The sequence below is a fragment of the Juglans microcarpa x Juglans regia genome, chromosome 7D (assembly GCF_004785595.1).
Source record: "Juglans microcarpa x Juglans regia isolate MS1-56 chromosome 7D, Jm3101_v1.0, whole genome shotgun sequence".
Classification (NCBI taxonomy): domain Eukaryota; kingdom Viridiplantae; phylum Streptophyta; class Magnoliopsida; order Fagales; family Juglandaceae; genus Juglans; species Juglans microcarpa x Juglans regia.
In genome coordinates this window covers 4,916,257-4,944,156 of record NC_054606.1, presented here as the reverse complement: position 1 = coordinate 4,944,156, position 27,900 = coordinate 4,916,257, and the positions used below count along the sequence as shown (strand labels likewise).

The window sequence follows — 27,900 nt, the reverse complement described above, 5'->3', positions numbered from 1 at the left end:
AAAAATATTCTTACAAAGTTACAAGTCACCAAAGTCTCATTCACACACGTTTGGATAGTAAGATGAGATGATATGAACTGAGATGATTTGTGAATAGTAATAAAATTATTAGTTGAAATTAAATGAAATAAGTTAAGATCAATTTCATCTTACTCTGTATCCAAAAATTGAAAAAAAAATAGACACATAAAATAAATTTTATAATTTTAATAAATTTAATTAACAAAAAAATAAGTATTTATGAATGATAAGGGAAATTCAGAAATAAAAATTAAGCATTTTTTACGACAAATTCTAAAAAGGGAAATTTATAAAGGACGATCATAGAAAATCGACGACGACATCTCCTGGGAACTATCGAGGAATTTTATGAGGCAAGTTTGTTTTAACCCTGACCCTTCAACTCGAAATGGACGGTGGAGATATTGCCTCGTAAGCAACCTCATTGTAATATTTTCGTGCTGTCGGACTACAAAAATTTTGCCGCTCAGCGTTATCCGCAGAAACCGGAAACACAATCACTCAGCCCTAAGCAAAAAGATTTAGCTCAAGACCGTCACCGGACGGCTGTCCCCTGCTTGCCGTCGCCGGTTTCTCTTTCGTTTCTGCTGCTTCGACAAAGTGACGCCCTTCCTCTTCTCATTCAATCAATCGCAGTTATTATGTTTCAATTCATCCACACCGAGCCCACCCACATGGATTTCTGGTTAGCATTCTCCTTCTTTTTAACAATGGAGAATTTGAAGTTTCTACGACCTTGAACCCCCCTATTGCTCCTTTATACTCATACAAACATAACTTCCCAGAATGGTCGAACACTTTTTTTGCGTGGCTTTTATGGTGGTATAATTTGATATTCGCAGAGAGGGAAGTATGCCGATGGCTTCGGGAGTTGCTTCAAAATGTCCTCTCGGTATGTGATTTTTTTAGATTTCAAGTGCCTTATAGGTTTTGCTCTCACATGTTTGTTTCACTGCTAACTGATACCTGTAGTTTGCGAATTTGCTTTGGGGAAAAAAAAAGACAAACTCAATGTTCCACCACACCTTATAGGTGTTGATTGGCAATATAATGCCGAAATATCTTTCTAAAGAATTTTCCTGATGGATGTTCCAAAGTTTTAATTTTTTTTCTAATTATGTTATTAAGCTTTTCTTTTTACATCTTTGTCTTTGTGACAGAGGGTTTGTGGTGTTGTGAAAAGAGAACTTTATGATCTTTCTACCTCTATTTTACTTAGAGTTGGTAATTCAATGTGTGTTGGTTCGTAAGTATTAAAAAATGCAATTTGATCCTCTTTTTAAGTCTAGTTTTTTTCCCTTCTGCTTTTTCCTTAAAAAAATAAATAATCAAATTTGCACTTTACATGTGAGCAACTGGGACCGTTGAAGTGGTCATCCAACAGCATATTGTCTTCATTTGTCTACTCGTGTGGAGTTATTTAATCAAATACCTATATATGTCAATTTTTCCTTTAATGATAGTGGCAATTTTTGTAGCTTATTTCTTTCAAATTCTTCAGTGTAGGTTGGATAGTCCGAGCTTTCTGAATTGGGTTCTTAATATAAAGTCCAAAGAGTGTGATGGAAAAGACTTTCCATAACATGGATAGTGGAATTAATTGGACACCTGAGATTGGTATGGAATTTAATACGTTAGAAGAGGCATGGAAGCATTGGGTAAACTACGGAAAGCAAATGGGTTTCGGTGTTAGGAAGCATTTTGCAAATAAAAGTAAGTTAGACGGAGAAATAACGTCCAGAGGATTTGTATGCTCCAAAGAGGGTGTCCGTCAAATAGACAAACGGAATGTTCGGACGCATCGGGAGGAAACAAGGACGAAATGTCCTGTACGGTTGTGCATTAATATAGATCGTGAGACCGGAAAGTATGGAGTGTATGATTTTGTCTGTGGACATAACCATATTCTTCATCTTCCAGAAACTACTTATAAGATGCAATCAAAACAAAAACTGTCAAGCGTCCAAGCTTTTCCGAGAAATTTAGCATATGCTTCTAGAATCTGGCCTAAGGAAACACATGAGTTGGGTGATACTTCCCAAAACATGGATACTAGAATTGATTGGATACCGAAAATGGGTATGGACTTTGATACGTTGGAAGAGGCATGGAAACATTGGGAAAAATATGGAAAGCAAATGGGTTTCAATGTTAGGAAGCATTTTGCCAATAAAAGTAAGATAGATGGAGAAATAACGTCAAGAGGATTTGTATGTTCTAAAGAGGGTGTTCGCCAAACAGATAAACGGAACTATCAGACCCATCGAGAGGAAACAAGGACCAATTGTCCTGTACGGTTGTCTGTTAATTTAGATCGAGAAACCAGAAAGTACAAAGTGTATGATTTTGTTCTTGAACATAATCATATTCTTCGCCCTCCAGAAAATATGAGGCAATTGGATCGAAATATGTCTGGTGTCCAAGATTTTACAATTGATTTAACACTTACTTCTGGAATCAAGCCTAAGGCAGCACCTGAGTTGATGTGTAGAGAGGTTGATGGGAGGGCCAATCTTGGATACATTGACCTCAATCACAGAATTGGTCTGTAAAGATATTAAATTTGGTTAACATCCTGATAAAAAAAAAAAAATGGTTAACATCATTTCTGCATATATTGCCAATTATTAAACATCATTTCTGAATATGGTATACAGATTTCAGAACTGTAATGCAAATATTTTGTCAACCCCAGGTTTTAAGTTCACAGAACTTCTTCATTTTTTTTCTCTGGTAACCAAATGAAGTGCAGGTTTTGAAAGAAAAAGGAGTTGGATTTGAATTAGAATTTGGAGCAATTATATATATTTTCTGATTCTATAGTTGGTTTCAGCATCTACAGATTAAGTTTTTGAATGACAGTCATCAGTTATGAGTAATCTCAGATATGCATGCTGAAAGTATTTCAGCTACACTTTGTTTTGAATTTTCCTAAATCACACCCTTGTGATTTGGGTCCCATGGAGTGTAAATCTGTTTCTGAGGTGGTTTTATTTCTCTTTTGCATCTGTTTATGAGGTGGCGTGGCAGTTTTTATTATCACAAATAGACAACTAAATTCAGCCTTCCCTTGTGGACTCAAGACTAACCTGGTGAAAAGATGTGATTCTGAACATGGTTGTTACTTCTTCCGACCTCTATGAAATACACTGAAGAAAGAGTGTATTCTTTGTGCTTTTCAAACTGGTCATTTAATTCATTTGCTTGCTCAATATCTGATACATTTTGTGTGTTAAAGCACAAGTAACTCTTTAATGATAGAACGTGATGGCATTTGACAGTGAACTTGGGCATGGGAGTGGGCTCAGTTGGAAGTTCTGATGAGGGGGACTTGGTTGTGTGTGGAAAGGGTCCAGCCGTAGAACCATATGTTGGGATGGAGTTCGAGTCAGAAGAGGCTGCCAAGGAGTTTTATGATGACTATGCGAGATGCATAGGGTTCATTATGCGGGTTGATGAGTGTCGTCGTTCTGGGGTTGACAAAAGAATTATTTCCCGTCGATTCTCTTGTAATAAGCAGGGATTTTATGTAAAAGCTAGAGATGAATCGAGGCGGATTCAGAAACCACAGCCTAGCAAGGGAGAAGGTTGCAAAGCAATGATGTCAGTGGAAGTTCATAAATCTGGAAAATGGATTGTTACGAGTATTGTAAAGGATCATGGTCATCCTTTGGTTTTTTCTGGCCATCCTTCACGGGGTTCTCTGGTGAGTTTTATCTTAATCGATCACAGAATTTTAGCTAGCCACTGTATCTGATTATAGTTTCTTTTTGGTTTAACATGACGTTTTCATTACTTATCTTACATCAGTGGAAAGATAAATGACTAGGGAAAACTAAGATACAGAAAGATAAATAGGTTCAAAGAGAGGAAAAATGAGGTTATGGAGTGGAAGGAGGAGAGAATATAACGTGTCTCGCTGGTCTAGGAAACATGATTCTGAACTTCTATAGATATTTTTAGCCATGTGTGCATCCCTTGCAAGTTTAAAGTTGATTCTTTTATGAATTTACATTCTCAGGATTCAAGAGAAAGGAGGATTCAAGAACTCACCATGGAGCTGCAGCGTCAAGATCGACTATGTGAACTATATAGGGAACTGCTACTTTCATTTTTGGAAAATGTTGAGGAGCAAACAGAACTTTTGTCAAGAAAAGTAGAGATTGTAGTCAATGATGTAAGAGAACTTGAGAGTCGAGACCGAAGTCCAAAAGCTTTCACAAAGTGAATAACCTGGAAGGAGTGAGTATTTATGCTGTATAGTTTCTGATGAATGTATGCTTGGCTGGATAAATTCTTCGTGTGCTTAATTCAAATGTCTGATGTGCTTCATCGAATAGTCTTGCTTTGTTCATCTACCCAATAAACAGTCTTTAAAACTCAAAAAAGCCTCGTATCAAGTCTATATACAGGAATGCTTCAGGAGCAGGATTCATCCTGTAGTTCTTGTGGAATAATGTTATTTAATATACAGCAGTACCTGTGTACATAGATGGTTGAGATAGATGGTAAATAGGTTTTATTAAAACGAGAAAGTACCAATATTTTCAAAACGATTACGCTACATTTATGCACTTCATGGTTGTATGTACAATTACTTTTACGCGGCGTTTACGTATTTCACAGTTGTGTGTAGAATTACTCTTTAGGCAGACCCATGTTTTCATCATTTATGATGAACAAACTTACGGTATGTAATCCACTTTACAAAATATATGATGAAAAATAGTAACATAAAATTATATAATTAACACTAGGCATTGATGAAAAACATCATTTACATTGTAATCGTTCAAGGTGTACATTTCTCGTTCAATACCTAAAGTTGTCATAGAGATGTTAACATTTCCAACGCTGCGTTTCTCCTAAACTCAAATGGAAGGCATCGGTCTTATATTCTCAAGAGTCTAGGGAAACAATTTATAAAAGCCCGTAGCATAATTTTGAATGTTAAGATGGGGTCTTTGAAAAACAAAAATGATATTAGTAAGCCCTAGACAATGCCGAAGTGATTCATGACATTCGATATGGATAATGATACATGGTCTCATCAAATATATATACTCGGGTTAGAAGCCAAGACTATCTATGGCTGGAAAGTTTTTGCACTTCTGATTCAACTTTCCTCACATTGTCAACTATAACTTGGATTTTGGAGGATAGTTCTTCCGTTTGCTCTTCAACATTATTCATAAAACAAAGTAATTTTTCTCGGTATGCAGCGCACAACAGCTCCTGTCGCTCCAACTCCACAGTAAGCTCTTCAATTTTCTTATCCTTATCACCCTGCAAGTATGAATAGGTATTATTTTATTTATTGGCTGAATCTGAACTAATTCACACACCAGATAGGAAGTAACTGAAAAAAAAAAAAAACAAAACAATTGTTGGTCATACAACATAAGTTGATGGTTATGTATTCAGCATATCACACTACAGTCCCTAGATTCAAAGTATTCTTCGCATCCACTAGTACAATTGTTGGTTGGCTATCATTCGTTTTATCTTTCTTCCCCCATTTTCTTTGACCTTTGTTCCTTTTGATAAGTACCATAATGAAGGTCTTTTCTTTTAAAATATTATTTTATTGGTATGTTACTCATGCAATTAATAGGTATTGCATTGGCATGTAAAGATTAAGAATGGACCAAGAGTAAATGACAATGATATAATTGATCTAAACTGGTGCCTTGTAAACAACAACAAATGTTGACCTAAATTTAGCAAGCAAAAAATATGTCAGGATCTGTGACAAAATTAATGATATAGAATGAAACAAGCTTCTCTTTGACTTTTAACAACCTTGCGAAAACAGGAAAATCTCAATCAGCAAAATTATCTGAAAATTTGAGCTAAGGTATATTGAACAAGTTTGAAGTTAATTAAACTCGTTACTCAAGTGGGAACTCACCGCTGTGCTGAATCCATTGGCAGTAACAACCAGAGGATGATTATGATCCTTTTCAAATCTTGTAACAACCCATTTCCCAGACTTTTCCATCTTCACCAAAATAGTCGCCTTGCATCCTTCCCGTGCACTTGGTCGTGGCTTTTTCTCCTGTCCAATCATGCCTCTGTGATTAGGAGAGAAACCTTGTTTGTTACACCCAAGTCGACGGGCAAGAGTTCTCCCATCAATGCCGGAGCGGCGACGTTGCATTATTCGCACAATAAATCCCACCCGTCTAGCATATTCAATATAGAATTTCCTCGCATCATCTTCGGAATCGAATTCCATACCCACATATGGTTCTAGAACTGCACCTCCTTCTAACGAGCCTGTGTTCACTACAAGAGAGTTGCTTACTGCTTCAACTCCCTTCTCCAAATCCACTGCCACAAATTTCCATAAATATATCCTCAAATATGTTGTTGAGATATACGAAGTGAAGAGAATCTACTTTCTTTATTCTATGAGTAATGGCATTATCCACCCAGCATACTGGGGAAAGGGGGGCAATATTCACCCAGCAAATCGTTTTTTTTTTCATTCAAAGTTATTATTTTCTTTTATAAGTAATTCAAAGTTATTATGAAAAGTGTTTAGAATGACATTCTCTGCAAAGAGGCAATATGGTGTGAATCTGAGAAGGTCATCTTTTCAAGCTCAATTGCAAAGTATTATTGCACAACCAATTAAACTCAAGAAGCGTTCCAAGCTTGATAACACAGTTTCAGAACATAAATAAAAGTATTAATCAAACTGCATTGTAGGCAGGGCCTGTTTTTAAGGTAGAAAATAAATGAATTTTGCGCAATAGCAAAAGATGCCAACAAAAACTCCAGTAGACAGGTCAGCAGCACAAAGGAAGATAAGAGAACCCAAGCAAAACCCAGAACCCACCGTACGGGTGTGAATAACAAAGCACACCCTAGATGAATCCAAAGGGCTCAAAACCATCCTCCCATAGTCTTTCTTTGACTGGTTGCCCGCTTTGGGCACTGTTCGTTTTGATTATTTTTGGATTTCATTGTTAAATTAAATTTTCGTTTGTAATTTCTTGGACGGATGCAGTGTACACATCCTATGCTTATCAAAAGAAAAAACGATAAACATTTTCTTGAGAAAAAAATTAATTCAATAGGTAAAGAAATATAAATAGCAAAACTTGAACCGAATAGATCATTGTAAGCTTTCCTTCCTTGTCTTTTCAGCAGAATATTATCGGAATATAGGCTCCCAAAGGAAACTTCAAACGAAAAACTATTGGTAGAACAAGACAAACGGCCCCATATACTTTGTTTGGTTCATAAAAAACCGAGATAATCAGTAAATTACTTTTTATGGTTAAGATTGAACAATTCCAACTCACTAAAGCCATATAGTTACTTTCCCACATTTTCTCATCAACAGAAAAATTAAGAATAGGGCTTGTAGTTACAGATATTCGAAAAGAACGACAACATAATCTGGTAATGAAAGAACGGTAAAAGCGTGAAAATTTAGAAAAGAAGGGGGAGGGGGAAGAAAGAAAGAGGACTTACTGTATGAGAACGGAGATCTGTATGCAAGGGTCCAGAGCCTGAGAGAGACAAGCTTCGGCTTTCATGGACTGAGTAGGCGCAGCTAAAACTACTACAAAGGGTCGAATTGAAGGAAAGTAGATTCAGAGTGTTGTGGCGCGGCCTGGGTTTGGGGTTCGGAAGAGAATCAAAATTTCTTAAGGAATTTAGATGGTATAGTTTCTGAGCAAACTACTCGGATCCTAAGCTTTGGCGGCTTAGCTCACGGGCGGGGCCGGCCCGATCCGGTCCGGGCGGTAATATGTTGATTTGATATTTATTTATTTTTATGATTTCAATAACGCCTGATGAACAAAATTTCTCCTTTTCTTTTATTGTATAAATAAAGATAATTCCTACTAAAATTATTAAATTTTAAAAATTTTGAAAATAAAATGTTATATTTAAAGGAGTTTTATAATATTTTCTTTCAGACTTATTTTATTTTTAAATTGATATGTAGAGCATAACATTCACATCATTTCAATAGTATAATTTATAAATTTAATTTTAAAATTATTTTTTAAATTAAATTATATTATATTGACACTTTAATAGATGTATTATACACACTAACTTATAAATAGAATTTTTCTTTCAAAGATTTCAACTTCAGTTTCCATTAATTTGATGCAATTGTCAATATGACCATTTTTTATGCATGATGAATACATTAAAATATGAAAAACTTTACTCATTATTTATATAATATATACTTAATTTTTTATTTTATTTTTTAGCAGATGTGTATTAAGAATGATAATTAGAAGAATTATTAAAAAAATTAAGATAAAAAATACAAAAGAAACAGAAATATTTGTTTAGGATGGGTTATTAATCAATCCAAGAATAAACCCTCACCCATTTATATAAATTCAGGATGGAATTTGGTTTCCAAGATAAAATGAACGTGGGCGCTCTCTCAAGTGAGGAGGTACTTCGAAGTTCAAAGTACAAAGTCCAAACCCTTCAAAAACAGAGGTGGCATGACTTCAACACCCGCAATACGGTACCAAGCAAGCATCGTTTGAGTTTCCGAAGGTAAAAAAGTCTGCTTGCCCAAAACAGAAGACGATCTTTTGGACCCAAATTCTCTCTCTCTTCTTCGGATTTGGATCTCTCAATCCAGTGAGTCACTTTTTTCTTGTCTCGTTTTGCATTAAATTGGGATTTCAATTTGTACATGCATTTGTGGATAATTGACGATTTGGCGAGCTTACATGCTTTATGTTTTGGTTTCCCGGAAAATTTTGGGAATGACAAGAAATTGGAAGTGGGAAAAAATTTTCAATGGCAACTCCAATTTGTCGTGAGAGTATTTGGGCCATTCTTCTTCTAATAAAATATCCACTACTTCTTTCGGGGTCGTCTTCATAGATATTCTATAAACTACCCATTCCTCAAAATCCGCTTAATCGAGATTCTGTAACCATTAACTTTGATAATCTGTTTTTATTTTTTATTGTGGTGGTCTTTTAAGAAATGAGCTTGCTATAGAATGATTAGTCGGTGGTGGCCTAGACCTGAGTTTTGTTATTGCATTTTATTTGGAGATTGACTGTTATGAGAGGTGCACAATGTTTCCTGGCAGTGGATGAAGACCCGTCTATGAGTGAGGATGGGGATATGATAGAGAGTTCTAATGGAAAAGAGTTGCTTACAACTGAAGGAAGTTCTGATATTGAACCATATGTGGGTATGGAATTCGAATCTGAAGAAGCAGCTAAGGTGTTTTATGATGCATATGCCACGCGATTGGGATTCATCATGCGTGTTGACGCATTTCGCCGATCAATGCGTGATGGAAAGGTTGTTTGGCGTCGACTTGTGTGTAATAAAGAGGGTTTCCGCAAGTTGAGGCCTAAAAGAAGTGAAAATAGAAAGCCTCGGGCAATCACAAGGGAAGGGTGTAAGGCAATGATAGTGGTGAAGAAAGAGAAAACTGGAAAATGGCTTGTAACGAGATTTATAAAGGAGCATAATCATCCACTGGTAGCTACACCTGCTAATGGGAGAAGAAGTGTGCTTCTATCTCAAACACCAGTGAGTGCTCAATTAGCTTGCACAAAAGTACTAGTTGTCAGAATTTCCTTTTCTGTTACCAAATTTGGGTCATCTGGATGTATAGTCTCGTTAAGAATTGGTATAAAGTTACTGATCAAAAAAAAAAAACAGAAGGGTATAAGTATTTCTATACTTTCTGGCAAGAATGTTACTTAAGTTCTGTTATAATGTAAAAGGCGAATCACATTAAGGAAAAGGAGTTACCAAATATTCTATGCGTAGAAAGGTTGCATTCCATTCTAGTTTATTGCATTAGAATTTCTCCTCTGACAAGCAATCCTTTTTTTTATCAGTTCCTCTAACAAACAATCCTATTAATTACCTTATCTTTTCTACTTCCAAACGTTAAAAAGTGTTGTGATCTAGCTCCTAACTGTAGTAATTTATGGACATCCTAGAGAAATAAAAAGATTTTTTTATCGGTCCTAAAGAATTAAAAAAATAAGTAGCTTCCCATAAAAGTGCTGCTTTTGGGTATGTCTCTATTTCCATTAAATTCAAATCTGTTACTCACCCATTTTCTGGATAGAATTCTTCATTAACATCTGGATTTATGATCTGGTCAAATAAGTTCTTTGGATGCATTTGTGATATTTCCCCTGTAAAATGCGTCATAAATTGTAGTTATGCATAAAAACTTGAGCTAGTTTTAGATTATTTGAAGCTTTTAATTGTTGGAAAGCTTACAAGATGAAACTATATAGGTGGAGAACCAGATCACTAAGATGAAATTGCCAGATTGTTTGTGTTTAGAAAGATTATTCTGCTGCAGTCTTATTTTTTGTTAGTCATTGGTAAATCCACATTTCTCCATGATTCTTTAGAATCTTAATCTCCCCATCCTGAAATTGAAAGAAAAAACAGCTCTTGATATCCTGTGGTAAAACATCTTTCTTAGCTGCTCATGTTTCTTTGCTTTTTCTCTTTTTCTTTTCTTCTTCTGTTTTTTTTTTTTTTTTTTTTTTTTTTGAGTAAAGCAATCTTATTTGAAGTGCAATGGGGCACATTCCAATTTCCAAGTACACAGGAAATATAAAAGAGGAAATGTCCATCTAAGGGGAAGAAGAAGAAGAAAAAGGAAAGGACCATGTTTGTTTACTTCCAATGCTCAACTTATGTTCCAACTTTGCAACTGAATTTAGTATTTTTTTTTTTTTCCTTCTTGAATTCAAACCATGATTAAGTTTCCAATCTAGCGTTACATAACCTTTTCTTAAGATACTTGGTTCTTATTTTTGAGTTGTGGGAGGTTGGCATTGTTCTCGGAATTAGCAAAAAATATAGGCAGGACTCTGAGGAGATCTGGAAAACCTGTTTGTTGAACTGTTTCTACTGGTATATAAAAAGCAATCCTTTGCAGAGCGAATTAGATCTTATTATGTTATTTCTTTATCTTCTTTAAGCATTACGTTCAATTTGTTCTTAAATGGAATTTGTGTAGAGGAAACATGAACTGCAGCTGCATTAGTTGTGCATCCTCTTATCGTTTCACTGATTTGGCATCTTCAGATGTGTCTGGAAGCCCTTATAGTCATCAGGGTGAAAATCTATTGATATCTTAGGCTTAGTAATCCTAGTTCTCCAATATTCCGGTATACCCTTTTTTTTCAAGCCCACGATTTTTCCTAAGCATGCATTTTCACTAGAACATCCCCCATAGGCGTTGCTCTTATATATGTCCCATGTACTTGCGCTCTTGCCTATTCTTATGATCAATTAAATCTTGTTTACTGATAAAAAAAAAATCCTAAGCATGCATTTGATATAGCAAGTAGATTGTGTGCATTTGCTTTGCATCTTAAAGAGATGAAAGAACTTAAAGAATGAGAATTGATCTGTCATTGGAAGGTTAAATTTCTTCTATAAAGGTAATTTATGTATTAGTGGTTTTACATATGTTCCAGGATGAAAAAGATGTAAAGATTCGAGAATTGACTGCTGAGTTACAGCGTGAGCGAAAGCGATCTGCTGCTTTTCAGGAACAGCTTGATATGGTTCTAAGAGATATGGAGGACCATTCCCATCACCTATCAAGAAACATTGATGACATAGTTCAAAGTGTGAGGGAAATTGAATCAAAGAGGTTAGGCACTTTCACGTAGCTAGTGGCTGCAGAAGATTGTCCAGTTTGATTTTTCTTTGTACAATTTGTTTGAACGTCTATGTTTATTTTCAGATATAACTTGTAGTTGTAGGTTTTTCTTTTTGGCCTGGCGATGGAGGTTGAGCTGGATTATCTTGTATTTGCATGGATGAGATGTTTAAAATTAGTTAGGTGTTTTGAACATATTTAACTGATGACTTTGTGTAGGTTTGTTTTGATTTCTTTTGTTGGTTTTTCTTTTTTATTATTTAAATAGGGAAGATTTGAACCGGATCAACCCAATTAAGTGTGCTAACTAGTGTGAGCTTTTATTGAGTTTCCATTTGTATTTTCACAATTCCTGTAACATAGAGGATAGAGCCAGGAGATTTATTCTTCAGCAAACATGGAGATGAAAGCCAGGAGAGTTTGTAATAGATTTTAATGGATTGAATATCCAAGATTTTCTTGTATCACTGGACACTCATTTACTTGGGCTATACTTATCTATATTATTAATAAAATTCTTGTTCACTGATCAAGAAAGAAAAGAAATTCAGAACCAGAACTCCAATTTTAATTTTCATTTTAAGCTGTTGGAAGAATTAAAACTGTTCATCTTCTTGGAGCAGACGTGGAATCAAGCAGCCTTTCTGGATATTCTTTCATGTCCTGACTAAATAGACATGGACATGTCGATTAACGGATATAGATATTTTTGCATACTATTTACGGATATTCTTCCATGTTTGACTATTTAGGCCATGTTTGGATAGTGAGATGAGACAAGATGATTTTAAATAAAAGTTAAATAAAATATTATTAGAATATTATTTTTTAATATTATTATTGTCTTGAGACTTGGAAAAATTGAATTGTTTATTATATTTTATGTGGTAATTTGAAAAGTTATAATGATGAGATGAGATGAAATTATTTTTGTATTCAAACGGGGCCTTAGACAATCCATGGCACATGTCGATTAACTGCCATCATATCTTATCTATCCTCTAGGATTTATTGACCTTGACATGTTCAAATGGCAGTTAATCAGAAGAAACTTGAGAATCTTTAAATTCTTAAACAAACTTGAGAATCTTAACTGGGGGAAGAGATAAACAGAAGAAATGGGTCTATGATATTTTTTAAATATCTGATACCATCTGAAATAGTCACAATGACAGCAATAAACGTTGTAGAACGGATTTTATGTTTATTCTTTTTTTTTTATTATTATTATGGGAAACTTCATATTCCAGCTCTCTCATCTGAGCCATTGAAGTTAACAGACAAGAACTTTACCTGAACTTGAGAAAATGTTTTTTCATTTTAATGTATCGAAAAGTAAATACAAAGTTGAAAGTCAATGGTAAGAACAAGGGGAGTGGCTAACCAAAGGGAAACCGACCTTATCACAAGTTCTGGTTTCTTTAACATCATTGATGAAATTACCTAAGAACTTTTATAATGCAGTGAAAATATCTACCAATTCACTCAACAAATTGATTAGTTGTCAAGCATGTAATTAATTTGATAAACAATCAAATACATAAAATAAATAAATTGCATAACACTAATATTGGTATCGAAATGAAACCCTTTAAAGAACTCTTTAAAGGTAAAACTATACGGGGCAGTCAAACCCAGAAAAATCAATCTTATTATTTGAAAATCAATTACAAGTACTCATCAATTACAAAATTTTTGCAATTTGACTCTTTTACTTGCCAGACAAACGACCCGTTTGTCTTCTACCGCGGTAGCAGTCAGAACCTTTGGCGATGTTCAAATATTGGCTTTCCTCCTAGAACTCTAGGGACTGAAATCCAATCACACAATCTTCCACGCTTGAAGCACAATCACACTCAAAGAGAGATCACAAATATGAAAATTCACTAAGGAATTTTCTCACCAAACAATGCACTAGAAAGTGCTCTAGAAAATATGTAAATTTGAATCTCTCTGGATCCTAACCAGTAGGATCCTTTAAATAAACAATCTGAAAAGAGTTCCAGTTTCAGTAGAATTCTGCTGACGGATAGAATCTGTCATGAAGACGTCTCCTGAAGGATTGCTGACATGTCGCGATAACTCTTCTCTGCAGTAACTGATTTCTGGATAGCTTCTGTTCTGGATAGCTTCTTGATAGTTCGAAATTTTTTCTACTTGATATCTTCTTTTTGAATCTTCTATTCAGATCACTTGATATCTTCTATCTTTTCGAACATTCAATTTTGATCAAAAGTCTTTTGAACTTTTATCTATTTAATCACTTATATTAGAATTCAAATATTCATAGATAAAGATAAAGACAAACCTTTATCTATTAATTTGTTTATCTTTTAATTTAAATATTTATAGATAAAGATAAAGATAAATTACATTCATCAAATAATTTAAATAGGTCCTAGTCATCTAATTCTAGCTAATAAACTTTTACATCAACAATTGACAAGTTGTTGCCAAAGCTTACTAATTTATACAAGGGAAGAAAAATAAGAACAGAGTTTGCGCATTAGTCTTCTTCAAGTTCAAGCATCAAGATTCAAGAGTCATAGAAACACAAATGGCATGCATCAGTGCAGGCACGTAGATGATGAAAGCAAGCCCAACAATCGAACCAGAGACGCCACTGCGCGGACCGTGTTCGGGCTACCACAAGACAACTTACCAATCCGAATCTGGATGAAATCAATCATCGACAGCACCAAAAAGATGCATCCCAGAATCATTCCCCATGCCGCCAACAGCAACATCACGCATCTGTATGCCCTTCAGAATGGGTTTCTTGAAGTCTTCCTTTCCATAGATGTTGAGATGGACCTTGACTGTTGTGGCTACGAGGCTTGACAGAAGGAAGAAACTGAAAGATACAACCTCGTACACAATCAGTCTCTCGGACATCTTGGAATCCGCATTGCATTCTCGTCGATATATCTTCCTATATCTTAAAAGCGTCTATAAGATGAATAGTAATGAACAGTTCTAAATAGTCACCAGCGTCCAGCGTCTTTCTTTTCCTTTTAGTCACAACTTTACTCCTTATTTGTTGAGTCTCAAACATCTGGTTAGCATTAATGTATTGTGGTGTGACAGTCAAAATATCTGGCCTGTTGATAGAAGGGATGGAATGCAGAGGCGTCCTGTGGTTTTCCAGTATCTGCAGAACTTTCAGACTCAACTGGAGGAAGAAAAAAATTCTCCCGTGCTGTTTGAGAATTCTTCTTCTAACCGTTGGTACGCGATATTCTTCTGATTTCACTTCTACCTTGTTTTTCTTTTTCTCTTTCTCGTATGTTTTTTTTTCTTTCTGCGGCTCAATAATAGAAATATATTCCTTCTTCAATTTATTTTCGCATCTTTGTTTTCTTTCTTCTTCGTTTCTTTTTTATTTGAAAAGAGAAAGAGAGAGAGAGAGAGTTGCCGTGAGGATGGGTTTGTGCGTAAGGATGGCAGTGTGCGATGGAGAAGGAAACAGAGGTTCGTGGTGGCTGGGTCTCCTAGAGGTTCTCGTCGGTGTGAAGTGGTGGAGGTGTGGTACGGCTGCGGAACTGGACACAAATGGGTGAAACCCATTTCGATTGGATTTCCGTTGGGGAGAGGGAGGGCTGCGTGTGGGGGACATTAGTGGTGGCTGGGTTGGTCGCCGGCGTGAGGGAGACTCGCCGGTGGTGGTCGTGAGGTTGGGTGGCCCCGTATGGCGGCGCAAGTTGACAGAAATGGGAGAAACCGATTTCGGTTGGGTTTCCGTGGAGGAGAGGGAGGGCTGCGCATGGGGGACATCGGTGGTGACTGGGTTGGTCGTCAGCGTGAGGGGAACTCGCCGGTGGTGGCAGTAAGGGTGGCGGGCGCATGGTGGCGCCGGGCTGAGCTGAAGGAGAACAGGCCGTGGGGAAGAATCGGGCAGAGAAGAGAGAAAAAGTAAGGTAAAAAAAAATAAAAAAAATTACTATAAAATCACTAAAAAACAAAATATATGTTCCTATATTTTCCAATTTCTCATCTGAAAAAGATTAAATAATAGTAAATTCCTTTTTTTTTTGGGGGTAAAACTGAATAGAATAACAAGTAAAAAAATATTATAAAAAATCAAATTCGAAAAATATAAATAACAAGGAAAATATAAAATCAAATATAAGTAATTAATTAGACTTACTTAAGATCATGATGCGAGTGCAGAAAATTGAAATATGGGTCATCCTTACAACATTAAATGCTTGAATAATAGTTCCTTCCAAAGATCATTGCTCACTGGGTATCGGTAGCATCTTTCACCTCATTGAGCAAGCAATATCAATTTCTTAAAGTTGTGGACACAGAAACTAGCTTTTTGACATGGTTAGGTGTTATATGTTATTAGTTATGTATGCATGTTTATCTCTTCACATGCATAAGAACTATAGGTTTTAACAATCATGAAAAAGATTTGCAGTGAAATTTTGCATCTCTCTTAGATATAGACGGTGAGTTTTTAAGATGTTTTGAGACAAGTGTCAAATACAGTTGCTGTATCTTAAAGTTCTAGAGAACATATTTCAATTGGTGAAGTTTCCTGCAATTTTTGGAAAACCAAACATATGATTTTTGGGAAATGGTTCTCAAGCTTTGGGAATGTAAATTATGGAATCCATTTGATGAGTCCATTAAGATTAATTACAGCCTTAACATTGCCAAATTCTATTCTCTGTTGTTCTAAATATTATAAACATCGATACTAAAACTTGGTGTTTATATGCATTTAAGTAAGTAGAGATTTTTATTGCCTGTGAAATTCTGTTTTATTTAATTATGGGGGACCACTCTTAATCAACCATCTAATGTTCTTGGTCAGTTCATGACTCGTATATATAATAAAGTATATGATATTCATACTCTATATATTGGAATGTTAAATAATAATGTATAAACTGATCGGAATAAACAATACATTAAAGCAACAAAAGCAGGAAAAAGTTTACTACTTTATCAGCATTTATATTTGTAATGTCTGTTATAATCGTCCCATTGGTTGATAATTATATTTGTAATACATTTAATATATAGTTATTGACTATAGTGATTTAGTTATAGTGATTAGTATCACTATAATAATACATTGATATTAAATATATACAGTTATAGACTATAGTAATTTAGTTATAGTGATTAGTATAACCATATAATAGTATTAATATTAGATTATAAATATTAGTTATAGTGATTTAGTATAACTATAACTATAGTCTATATTAGACTATTAGTATTAGTTATAGTGATTTAGTATAACTCTATTTGTAAACCAAAAAGACACAAATATACTTATGCAATTGGGTGCAGATTTAGATCAACTTAAAAAACAGCACCACAAAAACTTTAATATTCTCTCCATAAATGCTGTGAATGAGGAGAACACGCCACCTTTGAATACATAACCCCCAAACTTTACTTTCAGTAATGAAAAAAACAATTATGTAGTATTTAGTCGTTTAAAAAATAAACTGTAATATGAATTCAAAACATAATCATTTACTTTCCAAACTTGCTTGAACTTATAGTTTGTTTAAACTTATTACTATTTGAATTAGAAGTTTCTAATTTGAATGATCTATATTATCTTCATAAACCTTATCACTAAATTCTCTTCTTCTACATTAGATGTTTATTTTTTAGAACAATTTAATACAGGACAAACGTGCCACGTACGTAACTTCACCGCTAGTGTATATATATATATATATATATATTTTACAGACATATATATAAATATATACGTATGTCGTATGTGTATGATTCCCTTGCTTCTGATTGGTGCTCTGGATTTCTTTATAGCAGTGAAAGAATGACTGATATTTTTTTTAAGTCAATATATGAGACAAGACAAGCTAGATATTTTCAGTGGTGTCCTTGCGGCGGCAGTCTCCATATGTCTTCGTTTTTATACATTAACAAGAAGGGGACTCATGATTTGTGATTGAAAGGCATACGATAGCCATGTCATGTCATGCAAAGGAATATAATTATTCTTTGATCTCCAAGGAAAAATTAATGTAATTCCCTGAGTGCAAAGGCAGAAGGCGTAGATCATAGTAAATTAAAAGGCATTGAGATAGTTGGTGCTCCTGAAAGAAAGTCCAGGAGAAGTAGAAGTTTAAGAAGAATGTTTTAGTTGATATTTAATAAGCATCCATGCTGTTGAGATAAGTGTGGAGCCGAGCAAAGAAAACGGCAGTGAGTGTGAGACGTGTGTTTTGTCGAATGGAAATTAGAGATGTTATAAATGCTGTATTCGGCCTACTGTTCAAGACAAGCTGGTTTGAAATTTCTTGGGAGTCCTTTCAATATATGAGACAATGTAGATATTTTCGATGATGGAATTATTGCTGGCAGTCTTCAGATGTTAAGCTATATCCTTATTTTCTGGAAGGGAGTTCTTAATATCTTTTTTATCTGCTTTCTAGTTTCTGCAGTACATGACTCGATAGGCTTTTTATATCTTTTTATATCATTAAATCTAAGAAATCAGTGTTTTTTTTTTATTGGCATTGAGTTCAAGCAAAGTCTCGACTAATTTTAAGAAGTACAGGCTTTGGATAAAGAATTTTTCACAAGTGCATTTCGAATAATTCAAAGAAATTCTCCTGTCCGATAGCTCCAACAGAGTGAATATGAAGTTTTGAACCTGGAACGTGTAGGTTTATAAAACTTTGTAGTCATATAGAAATTACAACTTGGAGATTATTTTTGGTCCCTTTCTAAGTTTCAGATTTATATAACCCTTCATCGATCCTTGGTTAAAGGCCTGGTGGGCATCCTCCACCTTGACCCTACCGACTGGTTTGTCTAAGGTTAAGGGATGCACACCCTTTTATTACCCAAAGCCATTGAATTCTATCCACAAAAACACCACCCCTGGTCTCCTGGAGTTGCCTCGACCCTTCTGCAGCTTGTTTTTCACTTTGGATTCAAGTGTAAACCACCTCATTCTTTGCTTCCAGGCTTTATGCACTCGCATTGATATGGCTTGGCTTCTTTCAAGCCACAGCTACTGTCACATCACCCATGTCCTGGTAAAGTGAATTCCATAAAATTATTATGTAGTGGGCAATAAAAGCAAAAAAAACAACTCTTCTACCTGGCAAGAAAGCAGTGTCGCCAATTCCGGTAATCTTGTGAAGCTGCAACGAATTAAGGGTTAAGGAAAACCTCCCCTTGCTTCAATTGAAAAGGCCAATAGGAACGGTTTTGCAGAGAAAAATTCAACTGTACCATCTGGTTTACTTCAGGAACTCAACTATATGTCCAATAGCTTGAGGTTGAAAGGGACACCAGATGGAAGATGTGGTGTTATATGGTTAATGTTCAATGACTACTTCAAAGTGCAAACTAACCATCTAGTCTTTCACTACTTCAAGGTGCTAACTATAAGATTTGTAAAAAGACTAAGCCTCGTTTGGTTGTTAAACTTATCTGAATTCAATTCATTTCAGTCTAATTTTAAGCTAAGCCTAACATCCAAACACTCAACTCTCAAATTATTAAACTCGTCTTAACTCAAAATCTCTTTACACGTGGACCCACAACTTTTTTCAATTCAATACTTTTTTACACATGGGACCCACAACCTTTTTCAACTTTCCATAAATACATCTAAACTCATCTTAATATCCTAACACATTTAAACTCATCTTAGGTGGACCCCACAAAACTCACTCTACTATCTCAACTCACTACCATTCATAAAAAGTTTAATTGAGCTCAACATCCAAGCTCAACATCCAAACGCAGCCTTGTTTCAACCAAATTTTGTCAGCCAACTATCCAATGGCCTAAATTCCTACTATTTTGGCTCAAGCTGCGGCATTATCCCCAAGTTACAGCAAAACTTGAACTAAACCTCACCCATTGGGTTAAGCACATGATGATTGAGCAGAGCCTACATTGTTATGCTCCAAACCACAAGGCAGCTCTATAAGGAAGTTGGCTGATATCCAAATAAACCAAGAGATTCCTAAATCCTACACTAGAGACAAAAAAGGTTTCATCTAAAACCAATCCCTCTCAAATTTCAAATGGATGAGGGAAACTCTAAGTTCCTTTGAAACCATCTCATCTCACCTTATCTCAACATCCAAATACCATTCAAACACACATTTTTCAATTTCAAATTTTCAAATTTTCAACTTTGTCATCTAATCATTACCTAATCATTACAATTTTCTCAAACTTAAAAATAAAAACAAAAATCAATTTTTTCAAATTCCAAAACAAAAATTATATTCTAACCCTCTTTTAACTTTATAATTTTTGTTATTCAAGTTTTTTTCTCTCATTTTCCAAAACCCCATAAAACATCTTAACTCAGACTATTTCACTACTATTCACAAATTATCTCATTGCTATTCACAAATTTATCGTCTCATCTGTATAACCAAAGGTGATTTCAGCTGATTTTCCTCTTAACTTCACATTGATTCAGAATTCAACCAAGAGATTCCCAAATCCTACACTACAGACAAAAAAATTAATTTCATCTAAAACCAATCCCACTCAAATCGATGAGGGAAAGACTAAAGAGTTGATTTCAGCAGATTTTCCTCTGAACTTCTCATATTAATTCAGAATTCAACCAAATCTCAAATTGGCCATGGGTGACAACAAACATTGATCAGTTAGCTAATTGCACCAAATCAAGATAATGGGAATTTCGAAAGAAGCTCAATTAGATGAAAATCCCAAACCACAACTCATTACCCAATTAAGAACCCAACTCAGGCAAACATTCTTCTGTATTAGACAAAACGTATTCCTTTCATTAATCAATGAGGAATTACTCTTTAACATCGAGCAAGGTTTCAATGTGCAGATTGATGAAAAGAAAAAGTACAACTCTAACGTATAGTTTTTTTTTTTGTTACAACCAAAATTACTGCATAAAGGCATATATGGCAGTAGAAATATAAACCAAAAGAGCAGAGGAAACCAAGATGAGCAATACGGCGACGGCATGGACAGTGGATTTACTCCCGCAGGACAACATCCCCAGTCGGATCTCGATAACATTGACCATGGAGAGCATGAGGAACAAGCAGCCCATGACGGAGCCCACGGCGGAGCCCATCATTCCAAGCCTGAGGATCTTGAAGTTGATGTGGGCGCGGAAAGCCTCGTTGACGTCCTTGCTGTTGAGCAGGTTGATGGCAAGCTTGAGGCCCTGGGCGACGAGGGAAGAGAAGAGGAAGAAGCTGAAGGAGAGGACCTCGAAGACGAGGAGCTTCCTGGCAACGTCGACATCGGCGTCGCAGGCCGCTTTGTTCTCGAGGCTGTGCTGGCCAGGGGTGGTGAGGGAGAGCCCCACGAAGACAGCGATGGTGAAGAGGGAGTTCACGTTGACAAGGCCGTCCAGGGCGGTCACGTGCACGCTCGTAGTCGTCGCCGTCGCCGTAGAGGTTGATGTCGCTCTCTGGACGCTGCTGTCTCTCGGGAATGACCGCTCAGATCTGCAAAACGAATTCAAGAAAATCAAAACATAGTTGAAAATACGGGTTTGGTGGGTTTTAGTTTTAGAGATGAGGGAAGTAAAAATTTTATAATGGGTTCAAATCAGAACGAAATTGCAGATATAGGTCTAAACAGAATCAAACTTAAGAGGAAGAAAGAATAAAGAAATACTCGTCCATGGGTAAATCTTGGAAGTGCTGTTGTTATTAACGTTGCTTGTTAGGGTTTATGTTTTTCTGTGATGGGAGACAGAGAGAGAGATTGTTGAGTGGAGTTTGCTGTTGTTTATTTAGGATTGTTGGAAGGAAGATGGGGAGAAAAAAGTCTTGAGAGAGACAGGACGTTAAAGCGACATACTCACGCTTTTGTTGGTGTTTTAAGGGGAATACTTTCGTTTTGACAAGGCAGTGGAAACTTGCAACCCATGTTTTTGATTCAAAGCTTATCTCAATATACGAAAAGGTATAAGTTTTAAATTCATAATTTTTATATAAATTCTCTTTTCTTTTCTTATTTTTGTAAAAAAGTAAATTCTATTAAGAAAAAAAAAATGAAAATTTTATAGTTTTTTTATGATGAATTCGATTTTTTATAAAAGTAAATTTATTTATTTTTTATAAAAATCATGCGTGAAATTTGTGCATTTAGTACTTGTATTATTAATATATGAAACTCCAAACTTCAATACATGGAACCATATTTTATATAATAATTATAGAAAAAAAATTAGTACTTTATTACTATTAAAGTGCCACTTAAATAAATTATATACTAATTAGGTAAAATTTGTATCTCTAAATAAATATATATATATATATATATAAACTACAAATTTTAAGTTACGAGTTCTTAATAGGTGAAAAAAAATATAATAAAGGCATTTTCTGAAATGCGTGAAAAAAATATTCCAACGCCATCTAGAATAAATACATGTGAAATGAGTAGAGGAATATTTCTCATAGTTCTTTTAGCTCGTTTGCTTCTTAAACTCCTCTCAATTCATCTCAATTAATCATTAAATTTTTTTAAATTTCAATACAAAATATAATAAATAATTTAATTTTTTTAAATTATAAAACAATAATAATATTAAAAAATAATATTCTAATAATATTTGACTATCTAAACTTAACTCAATTTAATTTAACATCCAAACGCTACCTAAATATTGATCGAGTTTTTACACATTTTTATATAATTTTTGCTTGCCTATCCGGTCAAACTCGCGACTTCGTGTTCCACGGCGATTTGAGATTTCCACCGACCCACCACCTATAAATTGAGGGAAGGAACTGATTTATTATTTTTTAATATTTAAATTTGATTGCATAATCTTTTAAAATCTATTAGATGTGAACCACCCCCAATTAAAATATAAGATTTGAGAACTCCTAAGGTCCATATATAAATTAATTTAGATCTTATTTATTTTCACAAATGAGATGAAAGTTAAATAAAATATTATTAGAATATTTTTTTAATATTATTTTTATTTTAAAATTTGAACAAGTTAAATTACTTATTTTATATTATGTAAAAATTTAAAAAATTTATAATAATTAGATGAGTTAAGATAAAACGTAACCTTAAGTTGAACTAAAGGCTCTTATTTAAAGATATCTCTTCCTTTCATGTTCTTGGTATGAAGTCCAAGTTAACCTTAAATGAGCATGCACGCATACACACCCGCACACGGTGACGCTCCAGCGAGCCTCATCGAGCTCAACCGTGCGCGCTTGTGTGTGTGTGAGAGAGAGAAAAAAAAAAAAAAATCGGTAGGACACTTCATTCGACCATTTGCATCAACTATATCTTTTCTCAATTATATTTTATAGGATTTATGTACAGTAACATCTGTTAATTGGAGCTAGTAGAAAGAGCTCTTCTAACCTTACAACTATACGCCACCATGGTTCCCGCAATTGAGATGAAAACATATAGCTCCTAATCCTGCTTCTGATGTTCAAACATGACATCACAAGCCCTTCTTTTGCACTTTGGATTGTTGAAGAACCATCCATCAGTACCCCTGACCACCTGCATGCTTTGAGGTTAGTTCCATCTATACCTCGAAGTTGCTCTGACCGGTTGTGTCATTACGCCTCAACAGTAGAACCACCTTGTGGCATTAGCTTGGAAGGTAGGTCTCTGATTCGAGATCCACTGCCCCAGAAAGAGGCAAGACAAAGGCCCATTATAGCCATGGCAACTACCGAACATGCTGGTGGAACTGCTTGACTGCTCCCAAGGAATTGAGTTGCAAGGAGCCCTGCCAGGGTGGAACTTTGCATTCCGGTGCATAATGAAATCGTCCTGCTAACTTCTTCTTCTTGCCTGTGACAAAAAACGTAATGTTATTGTCTGAAAGTGAAATAGTCCTAGAGTCAAAATGCAAGCCTGTGTGCCAGGTCACTCTCCATTCAAGCATTTACAAAAGTCAGATGTGATATGAGAGGGAGAGTTTTATCTCATGCCAAGGAATAGATCAGTTTGCCAAGAGTTAAAAAAAAAAAACAATAATTCTTTTGATTGGACAAGCAAAAAGTTTAAAAAAAAAAAAAAAAACAGGGGCTGCAATGGCATTTAGGAGATGTTAGCAAAGTTGGTCTCTCCATAGAGTTTGACATGGGATTATATCTAGTACTTGCACCCTACCACCCTTTCAGAGGGTGTTTCAAAGTCACGAAAGGTGAGAGAGGCAGTGACAGCCAATGAGAATAAGGGTTCCTCGTTGAATTAGCTTTCAAAAGGTAGTATGAATGCTATTGTCCAACTTAACTTCTACACCTAAGCTGTAAACCGATGCAAGATCAACATGAATAGAAGTTTCCAGGAAGGGTTCCAAGCCCAACTGCCAGAAATGTTTTGAGGTCTGCATCTCCTTGAAATGAGGAAGAGTTCCACAATATATCTTAAGAAATATAAGAAGATTTCATAGTATAATATCAATACTTGCTATCTGTTAACAACTGGCTTTGGCATCGTACTTCATTACAAAAACAATAATAAAGCAATTTTGGATTGCTTTTTAAATGACTGAAAACTTAGATGGGCCATAAATGTAAGACTTTAAATAACTACAAAAGCACGCAAGGTTCACTAACAGAGTGGAGGCTCAAGAACCACAAATATCACATTAAAGAACTACGAATGCATGCAAGGTTCTAAAAGAATGAGGCTTTCAAAGATAATGACTTTTAGCGGTATTGGATGTTTACAACAAAAGAAAAAAAGAAAGAAACAACAGGTGGAAAAAATGAGAAAGTCAGATAGGGAGGTAATTTGAAAGAAAATATGAGGAGAAGTGACTAATGGACATCACAAGTAGCAAAGATAGAAATAATAAGGAAACATAACTTTATCACTTTTCAAACTCAGAAAATCAAGACCCCAGAACTTATACACTATTATATTCCAATGATTCAGACAACAATTCATGTTATGAAGTGCAAAAAAAAAGCATGATCAGGAGGAGGGGAACTTCAAATATATTCCCATAATATTCTCCACATGCTTAACGCAAGCCTTGTTTCTGTTACTGTGCACAGCCAATATACGTGTTCTTTAGTAGGTGCCTGCAATGGGTTTTAGTGTAGATATATACTTTAGTTACTCAGATATTTGATTCTAACCAATCGATCCTCTATGTGATCATGTTAATTGCTTATGAAAAAATATTCAATGATGGAGATGCACAAGCACAAATACAAGAGCAGGGAAGGGGGTTGGCTTTTTAAATCTCCAATATTCACGACATTGCCCTTTCAACGTTAACTCTTGTGATGTTTGCTCCTATGAGAGTAACCAATTCGAGAATGAACTTTGGGATGCATCAACATCAAAGCAAGAAGATCTTTGAGGTAGGATGAATTTACCTCAAAGCCGGAATTCTGGAAACCAAATATCCCACGGTAAAGGCCACGGCATGAAATGTCAATACTGGTAAAACCAATCGGAGACCCTCTGTTGACAGAATTTGGCTCCGGTTTATAGCAAGGGGGCTGCCGATGCATATGGAAGTGCAAATCATCGCAACAAATGGCATCAATGGTCCAAGGACATTCACAACTGGTTTTGCATAAGTATTGAGCAGAAGGCCAAGAGCGACAGGAACAAGAACAACCTGATGAAAATTGCCAAAAAAAAATTATTACCAGAATCAAATGGGTTATTATGTCTCTGAATCCACTTTGGCTCACTTAATGCAGTGTTCTTCGTACCTGCAATATTGACTTTGACATGGCTACAGCATCAACCGGAACAACAGATCCAAGTAGAAGGCCGGTTAGTAAAGGTGTAACAAGCACTGATGCAATGGTGGTAAAGCTGGTTAGGAGAATACTCAAGGCCACATCCCCTTTGCTCAAAAAACTGGCATAGCTAGACAGCTGAGCCCCTGCAACACAAGACATGAGGACAAAACCTGCATAGAACATCCGAGGCATGCCAAACGCTCTTGCAATTAACACTCCAAGCGCCGGCTTCAGCACATACTGTGCAATGAACCCAATAGACAATGGTAAAGGCCTGCAACAGAATAAAACTGAAGGACATTGGAAGCAAATTCAAAATCTCAGAAAGGATTGGAATACCTTAATTTCAGATACACGTACGTGTGTGTTTGTGTGTGCGCGTAAATAAGAACGTTAAAACAAGATTGTACCTTTTAAATGCAAGAGCAAAATCGTTGATGGAAAGTCGGATTCCAATAGATAACATGATCCCACCAAGAGCAGGAGCATAGAGTTCCTTAGATACCCTGCAGAAGTTCAGAGTTCCGAGTTCCTTTAGTTGTTAAAAAGCATCTAAATACAATTATAATTTGGGCAGGATTACACGTTCTTCATGGAAATCTTGACCAAAGCACGGCCTGTTTGGCCATAACATGTGCCGGCAAGAAACTAGAAGATTTGCGAAGTAAGAATACTCCTAATAAACCTTAAATCAAACATATGCAATCCCAAATTCTGGTATGCAGTTTCCACGGCCTTCTATCTACAGGATTACAACTAATTGGTATTTTCAGCTTTGAGAAGCAATCGCCACCTCTTTCTTTTTCCAAAAAAAGATCAGAAAAAGTAAAAAGGCTGATAATAAGAAGAACCTTTTTCTTTATTAAATGACTTGTGAGGTAATACAAAGACATAACTAATAATTAAATACGTGTCAGAAATATTCGATGCAATTAATTAAGTAGTTCATGCTGAAAGTAAACTTTCATACATAAAGAGAAGGGAAATAAAAAAATGAACAATTAAAATAAAAATCTCGGGGAGGAGAATTTTTCCAAGTATTTAAAATACTCCATGACTTTATATAGTACTATTATTTTAGAGAATCTCTATTGAGGAAAATACAGAAAAGAACCTAAGGAAGCATAATCACGAAGTCACATGCAGAATTTGGAAACTTCATAAACCCAAAAGACCCACCAAGTAAAAGTGGAAGGCTGAGCAAGAGCGGCAATCGCAGTGGCAGCGACCACAAAGGGAAGCATTGCAGACAGAGCCTGCGAAGAATCGCTCTTCTTCCCACCTTCCGCTATCGCATTCGGGTTTATCCCAAACGACAGCAACGACACGTTCCCCTCTCGTCTATGCAGCCCCACTCTTCCTATAAACGGCGACGTCGAGCACGCGAATATAGAAAGCTTCGCCGTCCTGTTTCTGAACCCATTGGGACTCTTGGGAATCGAAGAGCAACAAAATGAAGTAAAAGCAGAAGAGGAAGAGGTTAGTCTTAACGAAACAAGGAGAGGCAGTTTTGGCTTGGAAGGGAGCGAGAGCGAGAGTAAGGGGATTGAGGACACTGAAGAAGTGGACATGGGTGGTGGTTTCCGAGTCGACTGAATTGCTCCGCCGGGTGACAGGTGGTTTCCGGCGAAGCTTTCAAAAGCGAAGAAAAGGAGAGGTGAAGGAGAAGCGAGGAAGCGGATGAGACGATAAAGTCCACTTTGTTAAAGAAATATTAGTTTTTAATATATTTGTACAGATGTGAGAGAGATAGAGAGACAGAGATATATGTGAGATTGGTTACTTTTTAGTAGTTTTTTCCTTTCTCTGTTTTAACCAGATATATCAGATATTTTAGAGACACCTCGGATATTATAATTGCTGTTTAAAATTATAAAATCAATAATAAAAAAAAAAAGACAGATGAAATAATTTTAAAATATTTATAGTTATTTAAATAGTTAATAATTAAAAATTAAAAAAATAGTTGGAGAGGGGAAGAATTGCCAACCCAGTCAGCCCATCTATTGGGTGAGGGGTGAATGCCATTATGCCACTGCGAGACTAATTTAGAAAATTTGTTAAATACTTGTAAATTATAATAACGTGGATCTGTCCTTCTATCATAAAATAATATCGTACCATAAATTAAATCTTACAATAAAGTATAATTACGGCCTATCCATACCAAGTTCTTTACGCTCACAACCCCATGTTATAGTTAGAGTTTAAAGAGAAAATGAAGGATCTAGAAAACAGGCTGTCCTTTTCAATCTAGTTGCTTGCCAGCTTGTTCATTTTGGCAACGAGTCCTTGAGTCTTTTCATGTTTCCACTTAGAAAATTGGTATTTACACTACTATGCAAATTATGCGTATTCTTTTTTAAAAATAAAAGGTAAATTTGTGATCACATAAAAATTTACTTTTTTAGCAATAGATCTTTTTTTTTTTTTTTTAAAGAAGTGTGCAAGATTTAGATACTCTAAGACTTTATCCAGTAAAGAGTGCTAGCATTCTTT

The 27,900-nt window shown here is 35.5% G+C and overlaps 5 protein-coding genes across 7 annotated transcripts; 2 read left to right on the top strand and 3 right to left on the bottom strand.

The window, feature by feature from the left end:
- Positions 1 to 420: 420 nt before the first annotated feature.
- LOC121239245 (protein FAR1-RELATED SEQUENCE 7-like) lies at positions 421 to 4,353 on the top strand. 3 transcript variants are annotated; one of them, XM_041136447.1, is made up of 5 exons: positions 452 to 706; positions 864 to 913; positions 1,528 to 2,565; positions 3,303 to 3,727; positions 4,043 to 4,353. In XM_041136447.1, the coding sequence occupies exons 3-5, from the start codon at positions 1,584 to 1,586 to the stop codon at positions 4,247 to 4,249; spliced, it is 1,614 nt and encodes a 537-aa protein (XP_040992381.1). In that variant the 5' UTR covers positions 452 to 706; positions 864 to 913; positions 1,528 to 1,583; the 3' UTR covers positions 4,250 to 4,353. The 3 variants fall into 3 exon arrangements, with proteins under 3 accessions (XP_040992382.1, XP_040992381.1, XP_040992380.1); XM_041136446.1 differs by having other exon boundaries at positions 1,523 to 2,565; XM_041136448.1 differs by having other exon boundaries at positions 421 to 913; positions 1,523 to 2,565.
- A 669-nt stretch (positions 4,354 to 5,022) lies between these two features.
- On the bottom strand, positions 5,023 to 7,721 carry LOC121239246 (protein FAR1-RELATED SEQUENCE 5-like). The gene is made up of 3 exons (XM_041136449.1): positions 7,507 to 7,721; positions 5,933 to 6,354; positions 5,023 to 5,307 (listed from the first exon to the last, which is right to left on the bottom strand). Coding segments are annotated over exons 1-3 (627 nt in total). The 5' UTR covers positions 7,508 to 7,721; the 3' UTR covers positions 5,023 to 5,103.
- Positions 7,722 to 8,407: 686 nt separating this feature from the next.
- Positions 8,408 to 11,963, top strand: LOC121239938 (protein FAR1-RELATED SEQUENCE 7). Its single transcript, XM_041137336.1, has 3 exons — positions 8,408 to 8,652; positions 9,116 to 9,567; positions 11,493 to 11,963. Coding segments are annotated over exons 1-3 (651 nt in total). The 5' UTR covers positions 8,408 to 8,651; the 3' UTR covers positions 11,691 to 11,963.
- Positions 11,964 to 20,439: 8,476 nt separating this feature from the next.
- Positions 20,440 to 21,520, bottom strand: LOC121238074. Its single transcript, XM_041134931.1, has 2 exons — positions 21,320 to 21,520; positions 20,440 to 21,147 (listed from the first exon to the last, which is right to left on the bottom strand). Exons 1-2 carry the CDS (start codon positions 21,325 to 21,327, stop codon positions 20,574 to 20,576), a joined length of 582 nt encoding a protein of 193 aa, XP_040990865.1. The 5' UTR covers positions 21,328 to 21,520; the 3' UTR covers positions 20,440 to 20,573.
- Positions 21,521 to 22,944: 1,424 nt separating this feature from the next.
- Positions 22,945 to 27,130, bottom strand: LOC121239632 (probable sodium/metabolite cotransporter BASS3, chloroplastic). The gene is made up of 5 exons (XM_041136909.1): positions 26,581 to 27,130; positions 25,812 to 25,907; positions 25,369 to 25,675; positions 25,024 to 25,271; positions 22,945 to 23,482 (listed from the first exon to the last, which is right to left on the bottom strand). The coding sequence occupies exons 1-5, from the start codon at positions 26,970 to 26,972 to the stop codon at positions 23,245 to 23,247; spliced, it is 1,281 nt and encodes a 426-aa protein (XP_040992843.1). The 5' UTR covers positions 26,973 to 27,130; the 3' UTR covers positions 22,945 to 23,244.
- Positions 27,131 to 27,900: the final 770 nt, after the last annotated feature.